At 38.4% G+C, this 21,887-nt stretch overlaps 1 protein-coding gene across 1 annotated transcript in view; it reads right to left on the reverse strand.

The window, feature by feature from the left end:
- Nucleotides 1–21,887, reverse strand: part of nonC (serine/threonine-protein kinase Smg1) — a 1,411,261-nt gene that overhangs the window by 160,207 nt on the left and 1,229,167 nt on the right. Inside the window, exon 70 of the mRNA XM_090378365.1 lies at nt 14,704–14,802. Within this exon, the coding sequence (XP_090234491.1) occupies nt 14,704–14,802 (99 nt within the window). The remainder of the gene's footprint in view (nt 1–14,703; nt 14,803–21,887) is intronic.

Below are 21,887 nucleotides of genomic sequence, written 5' to 3' on the forward strand. Positions count from 1 at the left end.
CTCTTGAAATAGCGAACCACATTTGTTAAACATGATCTTCCCTTTACAAAACCATGCTGAGTATCCTTGAGAATTTCAATTTGATCCAAATGATCCTGAATTCCACCCTTGATCATTACCTTCATGATTTTCCCTACTACTGAAGTCAGACTGACAGGTCGATAATTTCCAACTTCACTTTTAGAGCCACCCTTATGTATGGGAGATACATTTGCACTTTTCCAATCGAAGGGAATCTCCCCAGAGTCTAGTGATGCTCACATAATTAGCCTCAATGGTTCAATGCACTCGCTTGCCACCTCCCTTAAGATTATAGGGTACATTCCATCAACTCCAGGAGCCTTACTGGTCTGTAGGCTCGAAAGTTTTTTCATTAAATAATCTTGCGAAATTTGAATATCATTAATATCATATTTTTTAACTTCGCTCCCACAATTTCCCATTGCCACAAAACGTTTTTCATTTGTAAATATCGATGCAAAATAACTGTTGAGTTCATCTGCAACGGCAGCTGGTGTATTTACTACTATCCCTTTTCCCTTACGTAAAGGTCCGATCTGGTTTGTCCTGCTCTTCTTGGCATTTATATATGTGAGGAATTCTTTATCCCCCCCTCTTTGCTCTGTTTGCTAGTGATTTCTCATAAACTGCCTTTGCCTGTCAAACCTTTTCTGTGGCTCTATTACACATCACCTTGTAGCTGTTATAGGCTTCAGTACTTTTAATTGCTCTGTAACCTTTCCATGCCACCTTTTTCTGCTAAAGTAATGTGGCAACTTCACTATTCATCCAACTTAGAACCCTCCTCGTGGAGTATTTTTTTAATGGTATATTCGCATTCAAGGCATCTGTGATTAATGTTTTAAAAGCGTACCACAGTTCAAATGTATTTATTCTCTGCGCGATATCTACCCAGTTAATAGAGGCCATGTAGTACCTTAAGGCATCATAATTTCCTTTCCTGAAATTAAAACCCATTCCTTTGCCTTTTACTTCTGCTACCTCTCTTGTCATCATCCACCCTAGAACTCCGTGATCACTTCCTGCTACTGGTTCCTCTACTGTCAGCCCTGTTATGTCATCTGATTCATGTGTGATGAAAAAGTCTGGGATATTCTTTTCTCTGGTACTTTTCCTGACATGTTGATACAAATAACAGTCATCTAGTTGATTTAAAAATTTTGTTCCCCACGTCGAGTTTCCTTCCCATTTACTCCAATCAATTAGAGGCAAATTGAAATCGCCCATAATAAGACATTGACGCTTATTTGCCAATTCCATTTACATGTAGAGGCTTTTGTCATAATCTTCACAATCACCTGGTCTGTAGATTACTCCTACTTGCATTATACCCTTGTTTCCAACTATCTCACACCATACAGACTCTATACTAGCATGTGAAATGTCTGAATCCGGGAAAGCTATCGTCGCACTTAGGCTGCTTCTGATAAGAAGCATTACCCCACTACCCCTTCTATCTTCTCTATCCTTCCTAAATACATTATACAAGCCGTATTTAAACTCATCATCCCCAATTTCCAGGTGGCACCACATCTCTGTAAGCCACATCTCTGTTATGTCTGCATTACTTGTTTCAACCAGCATTTCGAATTCGCTCATTTTATGGACGACACTTCTAACGTTACTGTATAAACAATTAAGATTTACAGTTCTTGTATTTAATAACCCTAACACAACCCTTGAAGTTATTTAGGCTCTCTTCCCTGATATTAGCTACCCGCTCACGTGAAACGCTTCTGTCCCCAAAACATCTAGATAATACGTCCAGTTGGGGTTGCAGATAAGAACTCTTAAGGTATGCGCAAGAGTTACTTTGACCGATATTATCAGATAAACGCGTGTCAGTATTACCCACATCCCCCCCCTAGCTAGCAGTTTCCCCGAACCTTTAAGGTATCCTCAATAATACTGGGAAAAACTTTTGCACCACCTTTGTTTAAGTGTATGCCGTCTCTACAAAACAAATTCCTTCTACCTACAAGTGTGGGCCATGCTGATAGAATTTTCCCCCTAAAGCCTTGCAGATTCCTTCAAGTCTTGAGTTAATCCACAAGGCTCTTAACATATAATCCCTCCTATCGTGTCTGGGCAGAATTGCAGACACATAGGCATTATGGCCTAGCTCGTGGCATTTCCTCAGCATGGTCCTGTATTTTTCCAAAAAATCGTCAGATCGTGTACGTTTAATATCATTAGTCCCCACATGAATAATAAGCTCTGAACTGGTGATATACAGTACGCTGCCAATGCAAGACAAAGAGCACAATGGTGTACAAGATAAAGCGAACATAAAGCACTTGGTCTAGCAGAGCTAAACACAACAGAACAGTAGTCCAATGTGACCATATTAATGCATGGTACTCTTACGAGTACTAAGATGTAAAGCTTTTTAAGACAGGTAATCTGGAGCATTTTTATATGTTCAAGGAAGGTGAGTTTTTGATTGAATATCACACCAAGAAGCACTGGTGTGACTTGGTTTTCTAGTTGAAGTTCTGGGTCTGGGTGCAGGTTACGCTTCCTATAGAAGTGTATCCAGACAGTGTTTTGGTGCGAGAGATGAAATCTATTGTTTTGGGATCATTTAAGGCAACTGTATTATTATCATTTGCATATTAGGCAAATGGCAGGCTATATTGAAGTCATTAGCATATGGCATAGTGGATACTGTTTGTGCTAAGTCATGTGTTATTGAGTTCATTATTACAGCCACTCCCCAACTTATGTAAGGGTTGCGTTCTGCGGAACTCTACGTAAGTCAGAATTTCCCTATATGCTTATGCAGCACTTGCAAATTTGATTGAAGCAAAAAAGAAATGTTCAATGAACATGTAAATAGAATTATTTATTCAATTTTTTTATCTCATGTGCAGGAAAAATTACAAAAGTGTACAAAATTACAAAAGTATAAAATTACAAAAAGAGACTGGTATAATGTCAGTAAGTTTTACCTTTTCAGCAAGTTTTTTCCAACACATCACAAAATTTCTCTGCAGCTGCAGAATCAGCACAGGCGACTTCACCGCATACTTTAATGTTTTGGAAACCAGTGCAATACTTGCACATATTAAAATCGCCCTTTGTTTGCCATGAACCTGGCTTGGGTTTTGCTGTATTTATCCTTAATATCTTCATAAATACTTTTTGCTTTTGCTTGAATGGCCATCGAACTCAGGGGCACTTGCTTCTGAATCTGATTTTCCATCCATATTATTAATAGCTTTTCCATCTTCGATATAGCACCTGAATGCTGTTTTGTGATTACGGTTGATCTTAAATGTGTTGATCCATGTTCTTTTATATGCACATTGTCCTGCTTAGTACTTCTTAATTAATCATCATTTCTAAATCAATTTTGTTTCATTTCCTAGCACTGCCAGCACTTGCACTTTTGTCCATTTCCCTTCACCATTATAATAAGTAAATAGGAATGAAGAGAGGATTCTGAAAATTTATTTATGAGTTTTATATGATTTACGATTTTTCAGTGAAGGGGAACTCATTTCATCATAATACAGAATTCCAATTATTAGTATTATTGCAAATGCAATAAAATTGAATTTAATACACATTTATAATAGATTGCACTAACAGAAAAGTCCAATAAAACGGAAAGTGCAAATTGTTTTTATTGTTTTATGGTGGTGATCTCCAGAAATGTGCTTCAGAAAAATATCACAAAGGCATTCAAAATTGATTATTATAATGGAACATATGATAATGCTGAAAGTGTGGTGCAATTTCCATTATAAAAATGACCTTTTAGTATGAACCTATCAGTATGAATGACCTTGGAGTAATAGTGTCTTGAGGGCCGGTTCAGTAAGTTTTGATATCATGATGTAATGTATTCCATCTGGGCCTGCTGCACTGAGTTTAGTAGAGGTTAGCGCATGGTGCTACTCTGACATTGTGAAGGGGAGATTGTACACAGCACTGGATGCTGATCCAAAATCGACTGAGCCTGTTTCAGCTTGTGCATTGTGTTCCTGAAAATGTGGTGAGTGTGATGTCGTAGCTGAGGTTTCCATGAAGGATCTACCAAGAGTGTTTGCAATCTCCTCTGGTTTTATTATATATTAGCCGTTGACAGTGAACATGGGATAGTTGATGCATGGGTGTTTTGCCTACACTCACTGTATTTTGACCCATAATCTTTGGGTTTTTGTTGTTCTTGTAATTGTGGAAGCAAAACGCCTCCATGCTTCCCTTTTGCTAGTTTGCCTCACACGTTTTGCCCTTGCCTGTTTAAAGTGGATGAGGTTTACTGTTGTGGGAACTTCCTGAAGTTGTTCCATGCTCTTCAGGAGTGCTGTTCTTCTGTTTTTTAGCTGCACTACATTCATCACTGCACCCACTTTTGAACAGGCTCATATTTTTGTGGATTGTTTTGGGATGGTTTTGTGGGCTGCCTGCAGTATTTTGTTTGATATATATTCTACTGCCAGGTTTATGAGTTTTGTTAGACCTGCTCTGCTAGTGTTGCTAGCTGCTTGTACACGTTCCATTCAACTTTGGAAAATGTCCATTTGACAATTCAGTAGGATAAGTGGGGAATGCTTGTATCAATGTAGCATATCACATGGTAATGATTACTGCCCAGTGAATTGTCCATCAAAATAATGGATATGTGGTTGCTGAGCATTGAGGTAACTGGCTTTGAGTTACAGCTGGCAGGGATAACAGGGAATGTCCATCAGTGGATTAGCAGTTGGCTGAAGGAGAGGACACAGAGGATGGTCATAAATGGCTATTGCTCAGAGAGGACTGGAGCAGCAAGCAATGTTCATTATTGGTGGTTTAGAATTGTCAAATGTAAAGATTATATTCTGAGTAGGAACTAGTACCTCATCCTTCTTTGTCAGAATCTGCTTTATATTGATGACTACCTCAGCTCGTTTTCAAACGCCTTTCGACATTTTGCTGCAACAGAACCAGACTCCTCTTGTTATTGCCTTGTCAAGGTTTCGTCTGTGCACCCAGTGGTTTTCTCGGTTTTAGGAACTGCTTGCCCCATCTCACCCTGGAAGGGAGACCTTTCTTCCTCCATGTTACCGGCCCTGCCATAGACACAAGAGCAGTGCTACCTTTGTGACCAAGCATGGATTAGTAGTAATATGAAGATAAAAGAAAAAAGAAAGAAGGCTACTTTTCCTCTTGATAAAGTAAAGTGATTTCTTTACTGAGGGTTATTTAATTGATTGTTAGTGTAATGCTGAAAAAAAGAAGCGATTCTATTTATTCAAGAGAGAGTGCAAATTCACTAGCAAAGACACTTGATCACAAAATTGCTTTGCATCTGGGGCATTTATCTGTTGAAAAGTTAAAAAACTCCAGCAAATTAGTATAGAGTGTCAAGGGTTCTTTAAGGTTTGGCAGAAAGCTAAATGAGACTGGGTGGGCAGTGGTGTACAAAGTACAATCAACAAGAATTTGCTTCATTGTAAGTGGAGAGTTGCATTGTGTGCATTGCGGAGGATCATTACCTGTGAGGTGATTTGTGCTCTGGTTAAGATTACTTCCTTTCTGCTGTTTACACGGAAGCTCAAGGTCCATAACGGCAGTTCAGGTTTTATTTGAGAGTTTATTAGGCATTTGGACTTGCCACTGATTTTTCCATTGTTCCCTACATATTCTTCATATATTACATTTGTAGTCAAGACATGGAACATAATATTGTGATAATTCTGTGTCGGATGGATGTTTAGCAGCATAGTCTGCACATTCATTTCCTGGTATCACTTTGAAGCAAGTATCATGTCACACATTGCTGTTCAAACTGTATGTCTGACATGATACTTGCTTCAAAGTGATCGTCTGTGGTACACGGCTAAAAACTCTCTTCACGCAACACTAGCTGAACAACTAGTGGCTTGCACACACAGAGTCTGCTCGGTAGCGATCAGGGAGAGCCCTCTAGTGGCAGTTATGGAAAGTCCGTGCAGTAAACATAAAATCTTGCACCAGTCTGTGAATTAAATGATCACAACTTATGTGTGTGTGTAAATGGGTATTCAATGTAACCCCTTAAAGGTAATGTTTACGTTACAAATGAAAAGAGGTATACAGTTGATTAAATGGTTTCAGTGAATGCAAGATTAATAAATCAGGTATGACATATGCACCTAAAAGTGCAAAGCAGCATTAAAGGATGCAAGAGTATATATATGTTATATTAATATATTGAATTAAGTGAATTATTTATTCATTTAATTAATAATATTAATTAATATAGTGCATTAATTGAATAAATGGATGTGAAAGTTACACAAAGTGCCAGTAACTAAAAGGGTGAGGAAAGTACGAAAAAAAGTGTAGTAGATTTGTGAAAGGTGAAAGAATGTTAATATCCTAGAGGTTATGATGAATGAAGAAAATTATGGGCTGAATTGCCAAGCCAATATAAAGTGGGGGAACTGTAAAGTAAAATGAATACATCAAAATATTAATAAAATGCAAATGAAAATGGTATAGCTCTCATCAGATATGGGGGGAAACATTTATATGTAATGCAAAAATGGTTGATCTGATGGCGCCTGAAATAAATATTGATATGTCATCAGGTATACTCTCAGGAGGCCTTATATATACAGGCTGATTCACTACAAGTGCGACAAACTTGCAGGTGTAGGGGGCACAAAGACGAATCGGAATCACATAGCATTGCAGGGTCCGAAATGCCATCGTCATGCGGTAGAGGACATTGAACGGGAGGTCACGTGAACAGCGATCCCGCTGGAAGTCAGCATTTGCGAACGGTTCCTGTTGAAGAAACCAAGTAGCAAAAGTCCTCCGGAGTGGATAAACCGCAGGCTCCAGGCTCCAGTGATTGGACGCGTCGCAGATAGAATGAACTCATTTGGTTTGTTGACAGTATCCTCCACAGTGGATTGGGAAATACCCAATCGCTGGCCTATCGCTCAAGTACTCATACTTGGATTGCCTTCTGCAAGACGTAGGACATTCTCCTGATTGTCTGCCGTCCTCGTCGTTCGCTCTCGATTCATGGTACCTCTCGTGAAACAACCAGTCTCACGTAACCTTCTGTGCACACATGTGAAAATGAGGACCACGCCTGTGCGGGAAATGTTCCTGGTACAAGTGCAGAGTGGCGTGCCTGTAACAGTCCGCAGCTCCATACGCGAGGTGCGTGTCGGCCAGTTCAACATTTGAATACTCGTCCATTCTACTGCCTCGGGAACCGATTCGCAAATGCTGACTTCCAGCGGGATCGCTGTTCACGTGACCTCCCGTTCAACGTCCTCTACCGCATGACGAAGCCATTTCGGACCCTGCAATGCTATGTGATTCTGATTTGTCTTTGTGCCCCCTACACCTCCTGCAAGTTTGCCACACTGGTAGTGAATCACCCTATATACATAAGGCCTGCCTGCTCTCTCTCTCTCTCTCTCTCTCTCTCTATATATATATACTGCCTTGACATCCTATATATAGTAAACCCCTGCTGTTTGCGGCCTGAGAAATGTCGTGAATACCGAAAACGTGAATACTGAGTTATGGCTCCCATAGTAATAAAGGGGTTCCGTTCCAAAGTGTGAAATATATAAGAAAACTAGTCTAAAATTTTGTCTATGTATGTATTACATGTACCTTCATAATATGACTATGTATATAGACAGTACATAGTGAAATGCAAGATCGAAATGAAAATAAGAAACAATTTAATATTAAATGTAATATTTATTAGAAATTTCAAACAAATCTTTCAAACCAGCACCTTTGATAGCAAAAAAACTTATCCCACCAGTGCTATCACCAGTTTCGCTAAAGTGTTGATAAAGGAGTTTTGCCTTTTCACAAATGATGAGTGAACTTAACGGAATTTTATTCTGAGTTCGGTCTTCTATCCACAGATTTAAAGCCTTTTCCATTTTTTCTAATTTAACATCACGAGTTACAGAGCAAATTTTTGAAGCAATTAGTGCGTTTCATGGACACTACGGTGGATTTTTTCTTTCGATTTTTTGATTGATCGTACCGTTGACTCATTGATTTTATAATGTTTTGCCACTGAGGAGACACTTTCACCATTAGAAATTTTATCTAATAACTCAATTTTATTCGCTAATGTCATCACCTTCTTTGATATTTTCACATTTCTCTTGTTATTCGTAGCCATATTTTTGTAGGGGTTAGAAAGAACGTGTCTACAATAAAGTCACTTTCTTCCGTTAACACACTCGAAAAAGTCTGTTTTACACTGCAAAACGGTAGATTTATCATTTTTGTAAGCATATCAATTTATAAATTGATAAATTTATTCAATTTATAAGCATATAAATTAAAAGCAAACGACAAAACCTTCTATGACAAGCGCATAACACATACTGAACAAGGATTAGCGAGAAACATCCATGCTCCCGATTTTTTCACCCCACTCCCCCCACCCACTGAGCACTGTTTTGACCGGGAAAGATAATTTTAGCCATGCCCATGTTTTTTTATGGCAGAAAATATTCACGGCGCTTTAAAATTCACATTTTTTTAGGTTTCATTTTATATTAAATTGGCGATCGCGTATACAGATACTGCGAATAGCAGGGGTTTACTGTATATATGGGGGAGAGTAAACCGAACAACACTGCATTTCAGATGAATCAAAATAAAACATCTCCTGATGATGTTCACTCTCATTCTTTCCCCAGCACTCCACAAAACCTTAAACTTAAAGTTCTTCAAATCAATGGACATAGGTCGCGAATCGTCGCGGATGAGATTCGGCTGGCTGCAGAGCAAAACGCCGTGGATGTGATCTCTATCCAGGAGCCATACTTCTCAAAGGGTCAGTTTGGGCATATTTCCAAGATTATGGGCTATTCCATTTATGCTCGAGTGGTACAACCTGTGCCCCAAGACCCTAAAACATGCATCATCATTTTAAACAGAGATTTGGATGTTGTTGTTGTTGTTCATGGTCTCTGTAACAAACTGGCAACTTGTGTGCAAATCACATTCTCATCTCTCTCCTTCTATCTTCTGTCAATCTACTGTCCCCCTTCTGCAGACTTCAACGATTCATTAAACTTCTTGGAGTTTGCGCTCAACTTCCTTGGCTCTAGGAACATCCTGATCACTTCGGATGTCAATGCAAAGTCCCATTTCTGGTTCAGTGCTGTTTCTGACGCCCGAGGTCTTCTTCTTGAGGACTTTATTATAAGTCACAACCTAGCAGTCCATAATCAACCAGGCCAGCTCTCCACCTATTGCAGCTCAACTGGGGAGTCGAACGTTGACGTTACACTCACCACCAGTGACTTAAATTCACGCATCAGTGACTGGGTTACAATTCCAGATTGGACACTCAGTGATCACAGAGCCATTGTGTTCCACATCTCTGTCGATGTGCCTAACAGCCGCAACTCACCTAGAACACCAGACTTCGTCAAATTCTGCACAAAAACTGTTGACTGGGACTCTTTTGATGCCTCCATCACTAATGACTTTCCATCAAACCCTCCAGACAGCTTCAGCTTTACTTCTGCAGAAAATCTAGCCCAACTTATCCAACAATCTCTTATAAAAGCCTCCTATAAATCAGCAAAGAAGAAGACCATCCGCTCTAAAGTCCGCTCCTGGTGGTCCCAGGACCTTACTACTCTTCGCAAATCAGTTCACCAAGCTCGACGGTTATATCAGCGACACCGTAACTGGCCTGCTGATGATGTTATGCTATTACATAATGACTACATTTTAAAAAAAAATGCCTTCTGTAAAGCTTGTTTGTTATTTGATTTTTAGGAGCATTAGCAACTGAGACCATATTGCTCCGGGATATGCGGTGGTCATTTCGTGACCTTTCCGCATCCTTCGTATTTGGTGGTGACGGGCTCAAACCCCGGTCTAATCAAGAAGCGTATGCTACGCACTGCTGCTCCTTCCCACCTGGCTACGGAGGCGCCTTCTGTAAAGCAATTGCAACGAGAAAAAGAGAAACCTGGACCACCTTTGTAAAAGAATCCAACAGCAAAAACCCATGGGGCCTCATGTACAAGATAGCTCGGGAGAGAACATTTACCTCTGATGTCCTTGGTACTGTTACCACTGAGACTCATGAAACCTCTGGCTGGACAGACTCTATCAACCAAATTCTTGATAACTTATTCCCTATGGATAATCCTTCTGAAGATTCTCCAGAACATATGGCAATTCGTGAGGCAAATAACAAGTACACCATTGAGGAACGTACCGAGCCATTTACTTTAGAGGAACTTACCTCAGTGGTCAAGACGATCAATGTGAAGAAGTGTCCGGGAATGGATATGATTGAGTATGTGTTCATTCTCTGGCTGTTAAAATTAAGACCTCTCTACTTGCTCTTGCTCTTCAATAAATGCCTCATGGAAGGCATCTTTCCTTCTGTTTGGAAGGTTTCTTTGCTCCGTCTTATCAAAAAGCCAGATAAGCCTGCCTCAAATCCACGTGCCTACAGACCAATTGCGCTGCTTGCTAATCTAGGGAAGATCTTGGAGCGGCTTATGGCTCTTCGACTAACAGCTCTGTTTCAACAACAAAATCTCTTTTCTCCCTGTCAATATGGCTTCACCCCAGGTCATTCTTGCGAGGAGGCCTTGTCTGACTTTGTCTGGCACATTATAAATTCTAAATCCAAGTTTGAACTAGCTATTATGGTCGACTTCGAGGGTGCCTTTGACACTGTCTGGTGGGACAGCGCCCTTGAACGTCTCCGGTCTGCCAGATGCTCCTTTCATATGTACAAATTATTTCAAAACTATTTCTCTGACCGCTCAATAATTGTCAAATCCAAATTCCTCCAAGTCTCTAGGAAGGTTTTTCGAGGGTGTCCCCAAGGTTCAGTCCTGGGGCCCCTTATCTGAAACATTGTGCTTCAAGACTGGCTGGGCCACTCTCTCCAGAATTGCAAAATTTTTGCTTTCGCCGATGATCTGACAATTGTGGTCTCAGGCAGTTCTCGTGCAGTGTTGGAGGTGAATGCAAACCAGATTTTAACTGACCTTTCCACCTGGTCATTGGCTAACAAACTTAAAATTAATCCATCGAAAACAAAAATGATGCTTTTTAAATCCAAATTAGTTCTCAGGCAGCCTCCCCAAGTCAAAATTTTTGGCAAGCGGCTTCCTATAGTCACTGAAGCAAAACTTCTTGGGGTCATTATTGACCATAAGCTTTCCTTCTATCCTCATCTGATTCATATATGTACCAAAATCAAAAAGTTCACAGGGTCAATTATTCGAATTTCCAGAGGGGGAGTGGAGTCTCTCTAGGAAGTCACTCTTTCTCTACTATAATGCTGTTTTCCTGCCCATAGTCACTTATGCAGCAGGAGCTTGGGTTCATCGGGCCACTAATTCCAAAATGAGGTTAAAACTGAATTCCATCCAGCGGAGCATGCTCCTCTCTATTCTCAGAGTCTGTAGAACAGTTTCCACCGCTGCAGTGCAAGTTATTGCGGGGTCTCTCCCATTGGATCTATTTGTCATCTATCGTGGCCTCTGCTTTCGACACAAAAACAAATACCTTCAGAATTACTTGGAATCCAGCTAAATTTAAATGAAGATCCTAAAAAAGAGAAATCCAGATGGTTTAACGAGCTGATTAGCATCTGGCAGACCAGATGGGACACCACCGCACTTGGAGCGACGACAAGAAAATTTCTGCCTGATGTGACCTTCTTACTCTCTAAATCAGTTAAAACCTGGTGCTCTTTAACTATGCAAACTTCCTTTCTGATAACAGGACATGGCTCTCTCAATCAAAAACTCTTTCAGTTTCGCTTGCATCACACTGATCTCTGCAGCTGCGGGAATACAGAAGATTGGAGTCACCTGCTCTATAACTGTGCAAACTACGACGATCTTAGGGTGAAGCTCCGAACTGACGTTCCAGATCTCTCTCCGGGGAATGAGGAAATGCTTCTGCATAATAAGAATAATCTCTCAGCACTTCAGAACTTTGCCTCCGAGGTGTTTGCTCCAGAAAAAAATCAACGCCAGATTAGCGCACCAGAACAATCCACCAAATACAACTGTGTAAGCAAGCGGGACAATAGTTTTCTTCTATGGTTCATGTCTGCATGAATTGTCACTGCACTGATCCTAAAGGTCATCATTCCACATCTGAATTATTCTGGATACATGAGTATTTATTGAAGACTACTTTTTTTTTTTTTTTTCCCACCAGCACCAGTCTGTGTGTGTGTGTTTTGTTTTTTTTTTTTTTTTACTATTAGTTTATTATTATTTTATTTTATTCTTTTATTTATTTATTATTATTATTATTTTTTATTATCACGTGTCTTTTTTTTTTTTTTTTTTTTTTACCAGCACCACGGGTTGTGTTTACTTTATTATTATCATTTATTTTCTTTTTCTTTTTTTTTCTTCTTTTTTCTTTCTTCTTTCTTCTCTTTTTTTTTTTTTCTCCTTCTTTATTACTATTATAATTTTTTTTATTTTTTTTTATTTTATTATTATTATTATTTTTTTTTTTTTCCCTCTCTCGCTCCTTTCTTTTTCCTCTGGAATGGGCCCCCGGAGGAATCTGGCCCACCTTTTGGCAACATCAGGTGGGTCAGAGTCTCTTTTGAGGCGTTACGTGCTCTACTGGAACTGGCCCACCTTCCCGTGGTGTGGACGAGTACCCAGAATCATCTGTCCAGGTGACTGATGCTTCTGGGTAGCCAAGTGGCCAGAACATAACAACAGAACACACACATAAAACACACAAACGTACGTCACACACATATCTGGCCCATTTGTAGTGATACTGTTCTTCACATAGACACGAGGCGGAGTTGAACAGACGTTCTAGGTGCCGCCCATTACATATACACATGTCCACATGTATATATGGGGGAGGAATAATCACTTGGCCACAAAATATGATTAACACCCATGGACATGTGCCATGTCCTTTCATTACAAATTATACTAATAATGTGTACTGAGGAAATGCCACCTCATGTGTGCATAGATTCAAACTGAGGAAGGATGGCCACAGAATAGATTGTGTGAACAAGCTTCTATTCAATGTTGTGGAAGTAGATAAATGGCTGAATTGGAAAATAGATGGCTACAGAATTTATTGCAGGAATAAGCTTCCATTTGTTGTTGTGGATGTGGATAGTCTGAATAAATTCAAGAAAGAACTATACAAACTATTGGAGCGGTCGATAGGTGAAATGGGATTTTTTTGTTTGTTGATGCTGTATAAGCTTGCTTTCTTGTATCATTTTCTACTATTAATACTAATACAAATGTAACCACATTCAAATTCCGCATCCTTTATGTATGAGGGTTTCCAATATCCCTACAATTTATAGTAGTAATATCAGCATTCAGCTAAGGTAAAGAAAGCCCACATGGGAAGCATGCAAAAGTTCGATGAAATTTACCAGTAAAAGTACTTTGCCGTAACGGCATTTGTATTGTTGCTCGCTTAGAAAACAAACGGTGGGTGTTATCGGTCAGGAATAGAAATTGAATCCCATGGGAGATTGAAACCCTCCCGAGGAGGAGGGAGTAACCTAACCTTTTTTCTTTAGAATCACTGGTGGACTAGTGGATAAATTGTTTATTAAGAAAAAAAAAAAAAAAAAAAGCAAAGGTAAAGGAAGCCCGCACGGCAAACTTCGAAAAAGTTTACCGGTGAAACTACGCTACGAACATTTTTTACGACGCCAAAACTTCCAATATGACTCTGTTCGTGATTCGGTTAGTTTAATTCAATTAGTGATTCTAAAGGAAAAAAAGTCAGGTTACCCCCCCTCCACTTCAGGAGGGTTTCAAGCTCCCATGGGATTCAATTTCTATTCCTGACTGATAACACCCACCGTATGTTTACTGAGCGAGCAACAATACAAATGCTGTTACGGCAAAGCACTTTAACCGGTAAATTTCATTGAACTTTTGCGTGCTTCTCGTGTGGGCTTTCTTTACCTTTGCCCAGCATTTTAATGCCATATTTCATAACCTAACGAAAACCTGAAATTTATCAAATACTGTTTACTATACTCCTAGGACTGATGTACAAGCATATGTATGTGTACCTGACTTTTCTCTTAGTAATCCTAACAGCCTAGGTATTTGCTTATCCCACAAGGACTCTCAAGCAGGCGTTTAATCTTTGACACTTTGCTTTCGGGAGCTGCATGTTCCAACAGAAACAATGCAAGAATCACTTTCTTATGTTACCTGCCTGCCTCTATTTGCAGCTATTGTTAATCTATTAGTCTATGTATCATCCCTCCCCCAAAGCTAAGAGTTTACTGACTGACCTAACACTGCCTTGATAGCATCAGCAAATATTCTTGCCCCATTCCTGTAAAAACAGTCTCTGCTGTTAACAAGCACAAAACATGCCAAGAAATATTCTACCTCTCTAGGGCCGAATTGACTGATAAGGCTAAATGGCAGAATTGCGCTCACTTTAAAATTTAATTCTAACTTGCAACTTTTTCTCAACAACATCCTATATAATAAGTAATTCCTGTGGTTCAGGCCAACAAAGAGAAAATTCATGTAAATTTAATTTCAAGTTAATAACCACTTTAATCCAAACTGAACTGCAGTTAATAAGAAAACAAATAACATTGTTTTATTGTATAACAATGGCTGAACTTCATTCTTTAACTTTGGTTAATATGATATTTAGTAACCAAACACTGCATACAAAAATGCTTACCTTAGCTAGTGTTCTCAGGATATGCCTAACATCTGACATCAATCGATGATGAGTAGATAAAAGGCTTCTTATAGAAAGAACATGATTTTTTGTGACATCCTAACAGAGAAAAAATAAATGTAGTAATTTGCAGAAAACTGTAAACAAAAAAATCAAATCTGTAAACCAGATTCTGATATAATATCTAACTGATATAACACTCTCACCAGATGTATAAAGGTAGTGAAATGAAAGTTAATACTTTGCATGTTTAGAATTCTGAACATGTCCACATGTATACAATAGAGCTAACAGAGTTAGCTCTATTGAATATATAGTCAACAGTCACAATTACTGCGTCTGTGTGTGTGTTTTACATCATTACATCACCAAAGTGTAGTTTTATCTGGATATCATCACTAATGACTAAAGCTGTGATGTTTAAAACCTAAAAAGCTATAAAAAGGGTCACTAAATAGCTATGTGTGTATGATTTAGTGAATGATACAATTCAGCATTTCTATGAGAAAATTTTATTTATGACAGCGTTAGCCCAAAAATGAGAACTTTTAGCATGCCACATTATAAAATTAATTTAGTGAACACGGTGTGGTGGTGATGCTAGTGGTGGTTTTTGATTTGTTCAGTGGATTATCTCCATTTATTTTATGGTTGAAGACTGGAAAACAGGAACAAGTATATACAGAAATTAAAACTTCTGTACTTTGAAATTTTCAGGAAGCCCAAATGGAAGAGGGTTATTTTAGGAATCAAGATTAGAGAGAAATAATGAGGAATAACAAATGTTAGATTAATGAATTTGGAGTAAAACTGATTGTGGATGCTCATTGGTTTTTCACATATGTTTAAGACATTATTCATTTATTCATTCATTCATTTAGCAGCTGACACTGTAGTTTTTATGAAAGCTGAAATGCTAGTGCATTCTAATGCCATGGATAAGTTAAAGATTAAAGAGTAAAAGAAACTTGTTGACACAGAAATTGGTAATAAAATAAATGAAAAATGATAATGTTTTTATGGAAGGCTCTGCTCAACTCAAACCTCAATCCATTAGAGTAGTGCAGGCTTCAAAAGCCACCAGTACACAACAACCATTAATTTACTTTATTTATTTTGGTTCCAGTTGTAAACCAAGTTTGGTCTGGCTTACTAACCTTCAATCCATCCATGACATTAGTACACTGACAGGTTTAACAGCTTTCCATAAAAAAGTAATCATCTTTACTTACTTTCTTTACATCTAGTGTCAGCCATACATTAGATGTAAAGAAAGTAAGTTCTGGCTTCCTAACTCTCAAATCATGGATGATATTAAACAGTGCAGGCTTAAACAGCATCTCATAAAAAAACATGATTATTCTCTATTTGAAAGTATTTATTATGGGCAATACGACAGTTACACCTGCTTTTTAACAGCATTCTAAATTAGTCATTCTAAATGGGGGGGGGATTTCATGCTGGGAATGCGTGGTCTCTCTCTCTCTTTCAGAAACTGGGTTTTTTCAGCCTGCAAAACAGACCAACCAATACAGATGGAAACTTAAAGACATAACATACTCTTTAAGTATGTTATGTCTTTTACTCTTTCAGTATATTATCAGTATATAAATGATATAGACATAACATACTCTTTAAGTATGTTATGTCTATATCATTTATATACTGAAATCTCATGACTATGCTTGCCATAGACAATTTTAAATAATATAATTTTCCTCCAAAACTTAATTGATTATACTGGTGACTATAGGCTTCAACAATCATAAAAAAAAGAAAATAAATAAATAAACAAGTGTCATCTTTCATGACATTTGGGGTTCTTCTGCTGCATTTTAACTGACCCATTTTGTGAAAAGCAAACAAAATTTACTGTTGAAATTTTGTTCAATCCATGTACACAATATATAAGTTGAACTGTGTATCGCAATTCAATTTATACACTGAACTGTCATTAATATCAGGGATTAACCCCAGAAGCTCACATCTGGTGAGTATGGGCTCTACCTCTACCTCTTATATTCAACCCAGGGTCCTGAGTTGAATATCATCATTCTTCTCTTCCACTTCTCTCTCTTTCTCTTAGGGTAACTTAGAAATTTTTTTTTTTTGGCTGGTGCAGCAAAAGCCTTAGGCTTCATTGCACCATATGACTAATGATAATAATGATCAAAACATTTTGTCACTTTCTTTGTTTCTTGTAACTGCAGCATAGTGTGCTATGAATTGCTTCAATGTGTTTGGTAACTCATATACATAGTAATGTAAGAATCAGCAGTCAATTTGAATTAGTGTGCACACTGAACTGAAGGTATCAGTAAATATGAATTAGTGTGCATTGAACAGAAGGCAATCAGCCTGAATTAGGGAGCACTGAACAGAAGTCAGTAAGTGAATTGTCACCCTTTGATTCCCTTTGTGAATTGGGGATACTTTGCACATCTCCAGTCAGTGGCGGACCTCCCCTCAATCTATGGATGCTCTCATAATAATGGCTAAGGATTCCTTTGCTGCTCCCCTTAAAATAACTGGATAGATCCCATCCATCCCAGGTGCCTTTCTTATGTTTAACTTCAACAATTTCTCCTTTAATTTCCTCTCAGTTATTACAAAATCATTTATTTTTCCGTTAGAGTTAGAGTGGAGGCCAGATAAACTTCTGGCCTCCACTTCCTTCAAACAATTCCTCATGAGTGAATGTAGATACAAAGTACTCATTAAGTTTGTCAGCTACCTGAGCAAGATCATCAACAGTCAAACTATCAATATCAAGTGGACCAATCTGATTCACCCACTTCCTTCTGGAGTTTACATAAGTAAAGAAGGCTTTGCTGTTTTTCTTTGCATCCTTTGCGAAACATTTCTCTAATTTAGCTTTGCTTGCCCAAACTCCTTTGTGACTTGATTACAGACTAGCTTATGTCTACCGTGGGCTTCTGTGTCGCCTGATAATTTATATACATCCCTGCATTTTTCTTCCCTGCCATGAGTCCCATTAGTTCATCTGACATCCACTTAGGCCTAAACCTTGAACAATATTTCTTAGTTGGTATAAAAATCTTAACAGTATTAAACATTAATTCCCTGAATGTTTCCCATTTAGAATTTGCTGTTGGTAGCATCCATCAGCTGGTCCCACTGTATAGAATTTAAGAACTGTCTCAGACCACCACAGTCACCTTTTTGAAAACAAAAACCCTTCCCTTTACCCCTTATATGATAGTTACATCTTTTTAAGTAAATCCCACATAATCACTGCCACTAATTCCTTTATCTATGGATTCTTAATGCATGAATACTCACTGCTGATAATCACATCAAAAGTATTACTCCCTCTGGTTACCTCCAGAATATGCTACTGTAGAAAACAGTCATCCAATAAATCCACAAAAGTCTAGATAGTGTGTGAGTGACCAATCCTAAGTTCCAGTCAATATCTGGAAAGTTAAATTTCCTCATTATAAGACATTCTGATTTACTGGTCTGCTCTATTTCTCTGTACAGTTGTTCACTGTACTGATCAGAGTCATTAGGCCCATAACACACTTTTACTTTCATTTTTGATTTTTCCAGTGACCATGGAACACCAAACTGACTTAACACTGCACTGGCCACCCATGTCAACTCAACTGGATGCACTTCCTTGGATTTTATATGCTTTTTAACTTAGAGCATAATTCCTCTCCCTATATTCAAATTCCGCATCTCTTGTATCACAGTGACATCACTTCTGCCTTTGATGTCTTGACCATTGCTTCAAATTCATAAAATTTATTTACTATGCTCCTAGCATTGTTGTACATGCAATTATATATGCACCTGTTCTTACTTTTGGTTACCCGAATCCAACCCGTGTATTCATTTGTCCATGATGGCTCCCAGCAGTTCTTGAAATCCCCAGCACCTTGCTTTCCAGGCTGCTTCTCATTCTAATAAAAGCAGTGCAAGAATCACTTTCACCTCTGCCCAAGACTTTTGTTAATCTATTAGTTGGTCAGCAGCAGTAGCACACATTCTTTGAGTAGACCGGGATTCAAGCCTCAGATTGCTAAATATGGGTCGATCTGCCAACCCGCACTGGATCAGCGTGGCAGATTATGGTCCATTTCCCTTAAAATGAATCATTGAGGAGGTTTCTATTCTGCAGTGGATTGATAATGGCTGCAGTTTACTTTATTTTACATCTCCCTAAGCTAGCAGTTTTCCGACCCACTTAACATTGCCTCAATAGCATCAGCAAATCATCTTGCACCTTTTCTATTTAAGTGTATCCCATCTCTGTAGAAGCAGTCTCTCCTATTAAGAAGCACAGACCACATTGAGAAAAATTTTACCCCATGAGCCTTCCACAATCTCTGTAGGCTGAACTGATTGACAAAATATCAGAGCGGACATATGAAAAAGTACCCTGTGAAATGAAAGGAGTTATGGTGTCAATAACACTAGCCAACATGATTTTTACTTTCAAGAACTTAAATTCTGTTTTTAACCAATTTTTATGAGTAGATTTCAGAAATCACCATAATAGTTTCGCATCATATCACGGTTATTAAATATAGAGGAAAGTACATTTTACCAAAATATGCCAATTTAGCATAATCCTAAAAACCAAATAACAACAACATGTAATACATTACATGTTGTTGTTATTTGGTTTTTAGGAGCATTAGCAACTAAGGCCATATTGTTCCGGGGATATGCGGTGGTCATTCCCTGACCTTTCCCCATCCTCCGTATTTGGTGGTCACGGGCTTGAACCCCGATCTAATCAAAAGCGTGTGCTATGCACTGCTGCTGCTCCTGCCCATCTGGCTATGGAGGTGTCAATGTATGACATACTGATTTATTTTAACAGATATAAGCTAATTCTCTTAATTTTAGCAATCAATTCTGGCCTTGGTTTTCTTGTGATTAACATAATCAGACTTCTGACTATGGTTCTTAGGTTCAAATTCCAATGCAACAATTTAAAATTTGAAGAGAGCACACAGCATTTTTGGTGAGGATTTCTGTGGGCTGTGCCAAGGTTTTCCAAGTATTAAATGATTGTGACATGTTCTCAGGGTTGTAAATCTATCCTCCAAACATAAACAGCCCCTCTAGAGTAGGAGGACCACACCCTCCTACCACTTCAAAAGATGTCGATTATCAGCCAGTACATTCGGGTAGTGAGGTACATTTAATCAAACAAGATGAGTTGAATGATTTGGTTCGAGACTTAAATTTGCTGAAAGAACAAGCTGAACTGCTAGGTTTTAGGTTACAGCAGTGTAATATACTCATAGCAGGAACAAAGATTTCAGTGTTTCAAAAAAGATATGAAAAGTTTTCGAAATATTTTGCTACAGAGGACAGCATGTGTTTTTGCAAAGACATTATTGGAACTCTGAAAGACTAGGTGTCATGCATAAGTCAGATGAATGGTGTTTATTCATCGAGACTTCAAGCAGTTTTGCTTTATAATGGCAACAAATTTCCATCAGTTCCTCTGTTTCATTCAGTTGGATTTAAAGAAAGTCATGAAAGATAAGGTTCTACATGCTATAAAATACAAGGATTATGGTTGGAACATAAGCAGTGATCTTAAGGTAATTGGTTAGCAGGGGGTTCATACCAGGACAATGTAATGTAAAATATATTCCTTTAGCGCAAGCAGCAGTGCGTAGCACATGCTTCTTGATTAGACCGGGGTTCGAGCCCGTCACCACCAAATACGGAGGATGCGGAAAGGTCAGGGAATGACCACTGCACCGGAGCAATATGGCCTTAGTTGCTAATGCTCCTAAAAACCAAATAACAACAACCTTTAGTGTAATCAAACAAGAACCTTCATTCACCCCTGCACATAAAACTTGGAATGATTAAAAATTTCGCGAAGGAACTAGATAAAGAAGGTAACGGATTTGCATACTTGAGAAGCGTGTTTCCTAATTTATCAATGCCAAACTTAAGGAAGGAATTTTCGTGAGACCTCAAATTAGGAAACTCCTGAAAGACCTTTTGGTACCTTGACAATCATTTAAGGTGGTAGTAGTACATGGTTTTTCAAGTAATAGGAAAGAAGGAAACTATGAAATGTTGGTGTCTAATTTACTCAAGTGCTAAAAAAAAATGGGCTGTCAAATGTCATTGAAAATTCATTTTTTTCATTCCCATCTTGAATTTTTACCCAAAAAATCTGGGAGATGTGAGTGATGAACAAGGGGAGCGGTTTCATCAAGATATTTCAATGATGGAAAAGCGGTACCAAGGTCGCTGGGATCCTGTAATGATGGGGGATTACTGTTGGTTCCTTGTGAGGGAGAGTAAGCAGGAATACAAGAGAAAATCCCTTAGTAGCAAACATTTTTAAGGACAATTACAGGTATGCTGATTATATATTATTGAAATATAATTACTTCACAATGATTTATGATATTTTTTCACACTTGTATTACAAACTTGAATTATATATATAAATATCCCTTTATTTTAACACTGGTACATCTTTTGATGTAGACGTGATAGAGACTTTTTATGGTGATTTTTGGAATCAGGGCGTTTATTTACTCCAGAGTCTCATATTTTCATTTGAGGAGGTATGAAAAAAATATTTTTTGTTGGCTAGTGTAATTAGAGCAAATGAGTTGAGTAGTAGTTGAGCAAATGAGTGAGTAGTTGAGCAAATGAGGCTTGGCAGATTGTAGGTGCAAACGGACATCACTGAGGTTGAAACCGAGACCACGTATATTTTTAAAACGAATGAGGAAATTTTTGGGAGGTCGGATCTTTTTGTTAGTTTGACTATTCATGATGCATTCAGTAGATAAAGTAAAAGTAATTGGGGGGGGGGGCGGAGAAAAAACATAAATTAATGATATTTTTGTATACGACGTATACACAGCAAGAATATACCTAGTTTCTTGACATAATATGGCATCAATGATGTCACCTGCATACACACTACTTGTCCTCCTCACTGGTAGTATAATCTCACTACCTCTACTCTGCCAAGTAGAGGTAGTGAGATTATACACCAGCCAATAAAGATGCCACCCTAGACAGGTACCAATGAATTCGGTCCAGTGAGCTATCTAACAACTGGCCTGCAAAACCCTTTTTAATTAAACATATTATGGAGAGACTACATGCCTATTAAATATTGGTGAGTTTCTGATAAGATTTTAACTTATGGTGAGATTAAT

Source organism: Mastigoproctus giganteus, chromosome 7, assembly GCF_048544385.1.
Source record: "Mastigoproctus giganteus isolate SK-2022 chromosome 7, ASM4854438v1, whole genome shotgun sequence".
Taxonomy (NCBI): domain Eukaryota; kingdom Metazoa; phylum Arthropoda; class Arachnida; order Uropygi; family Thelyphonidae; genus Mastigoproctus; species Mastigoproctus giganteus.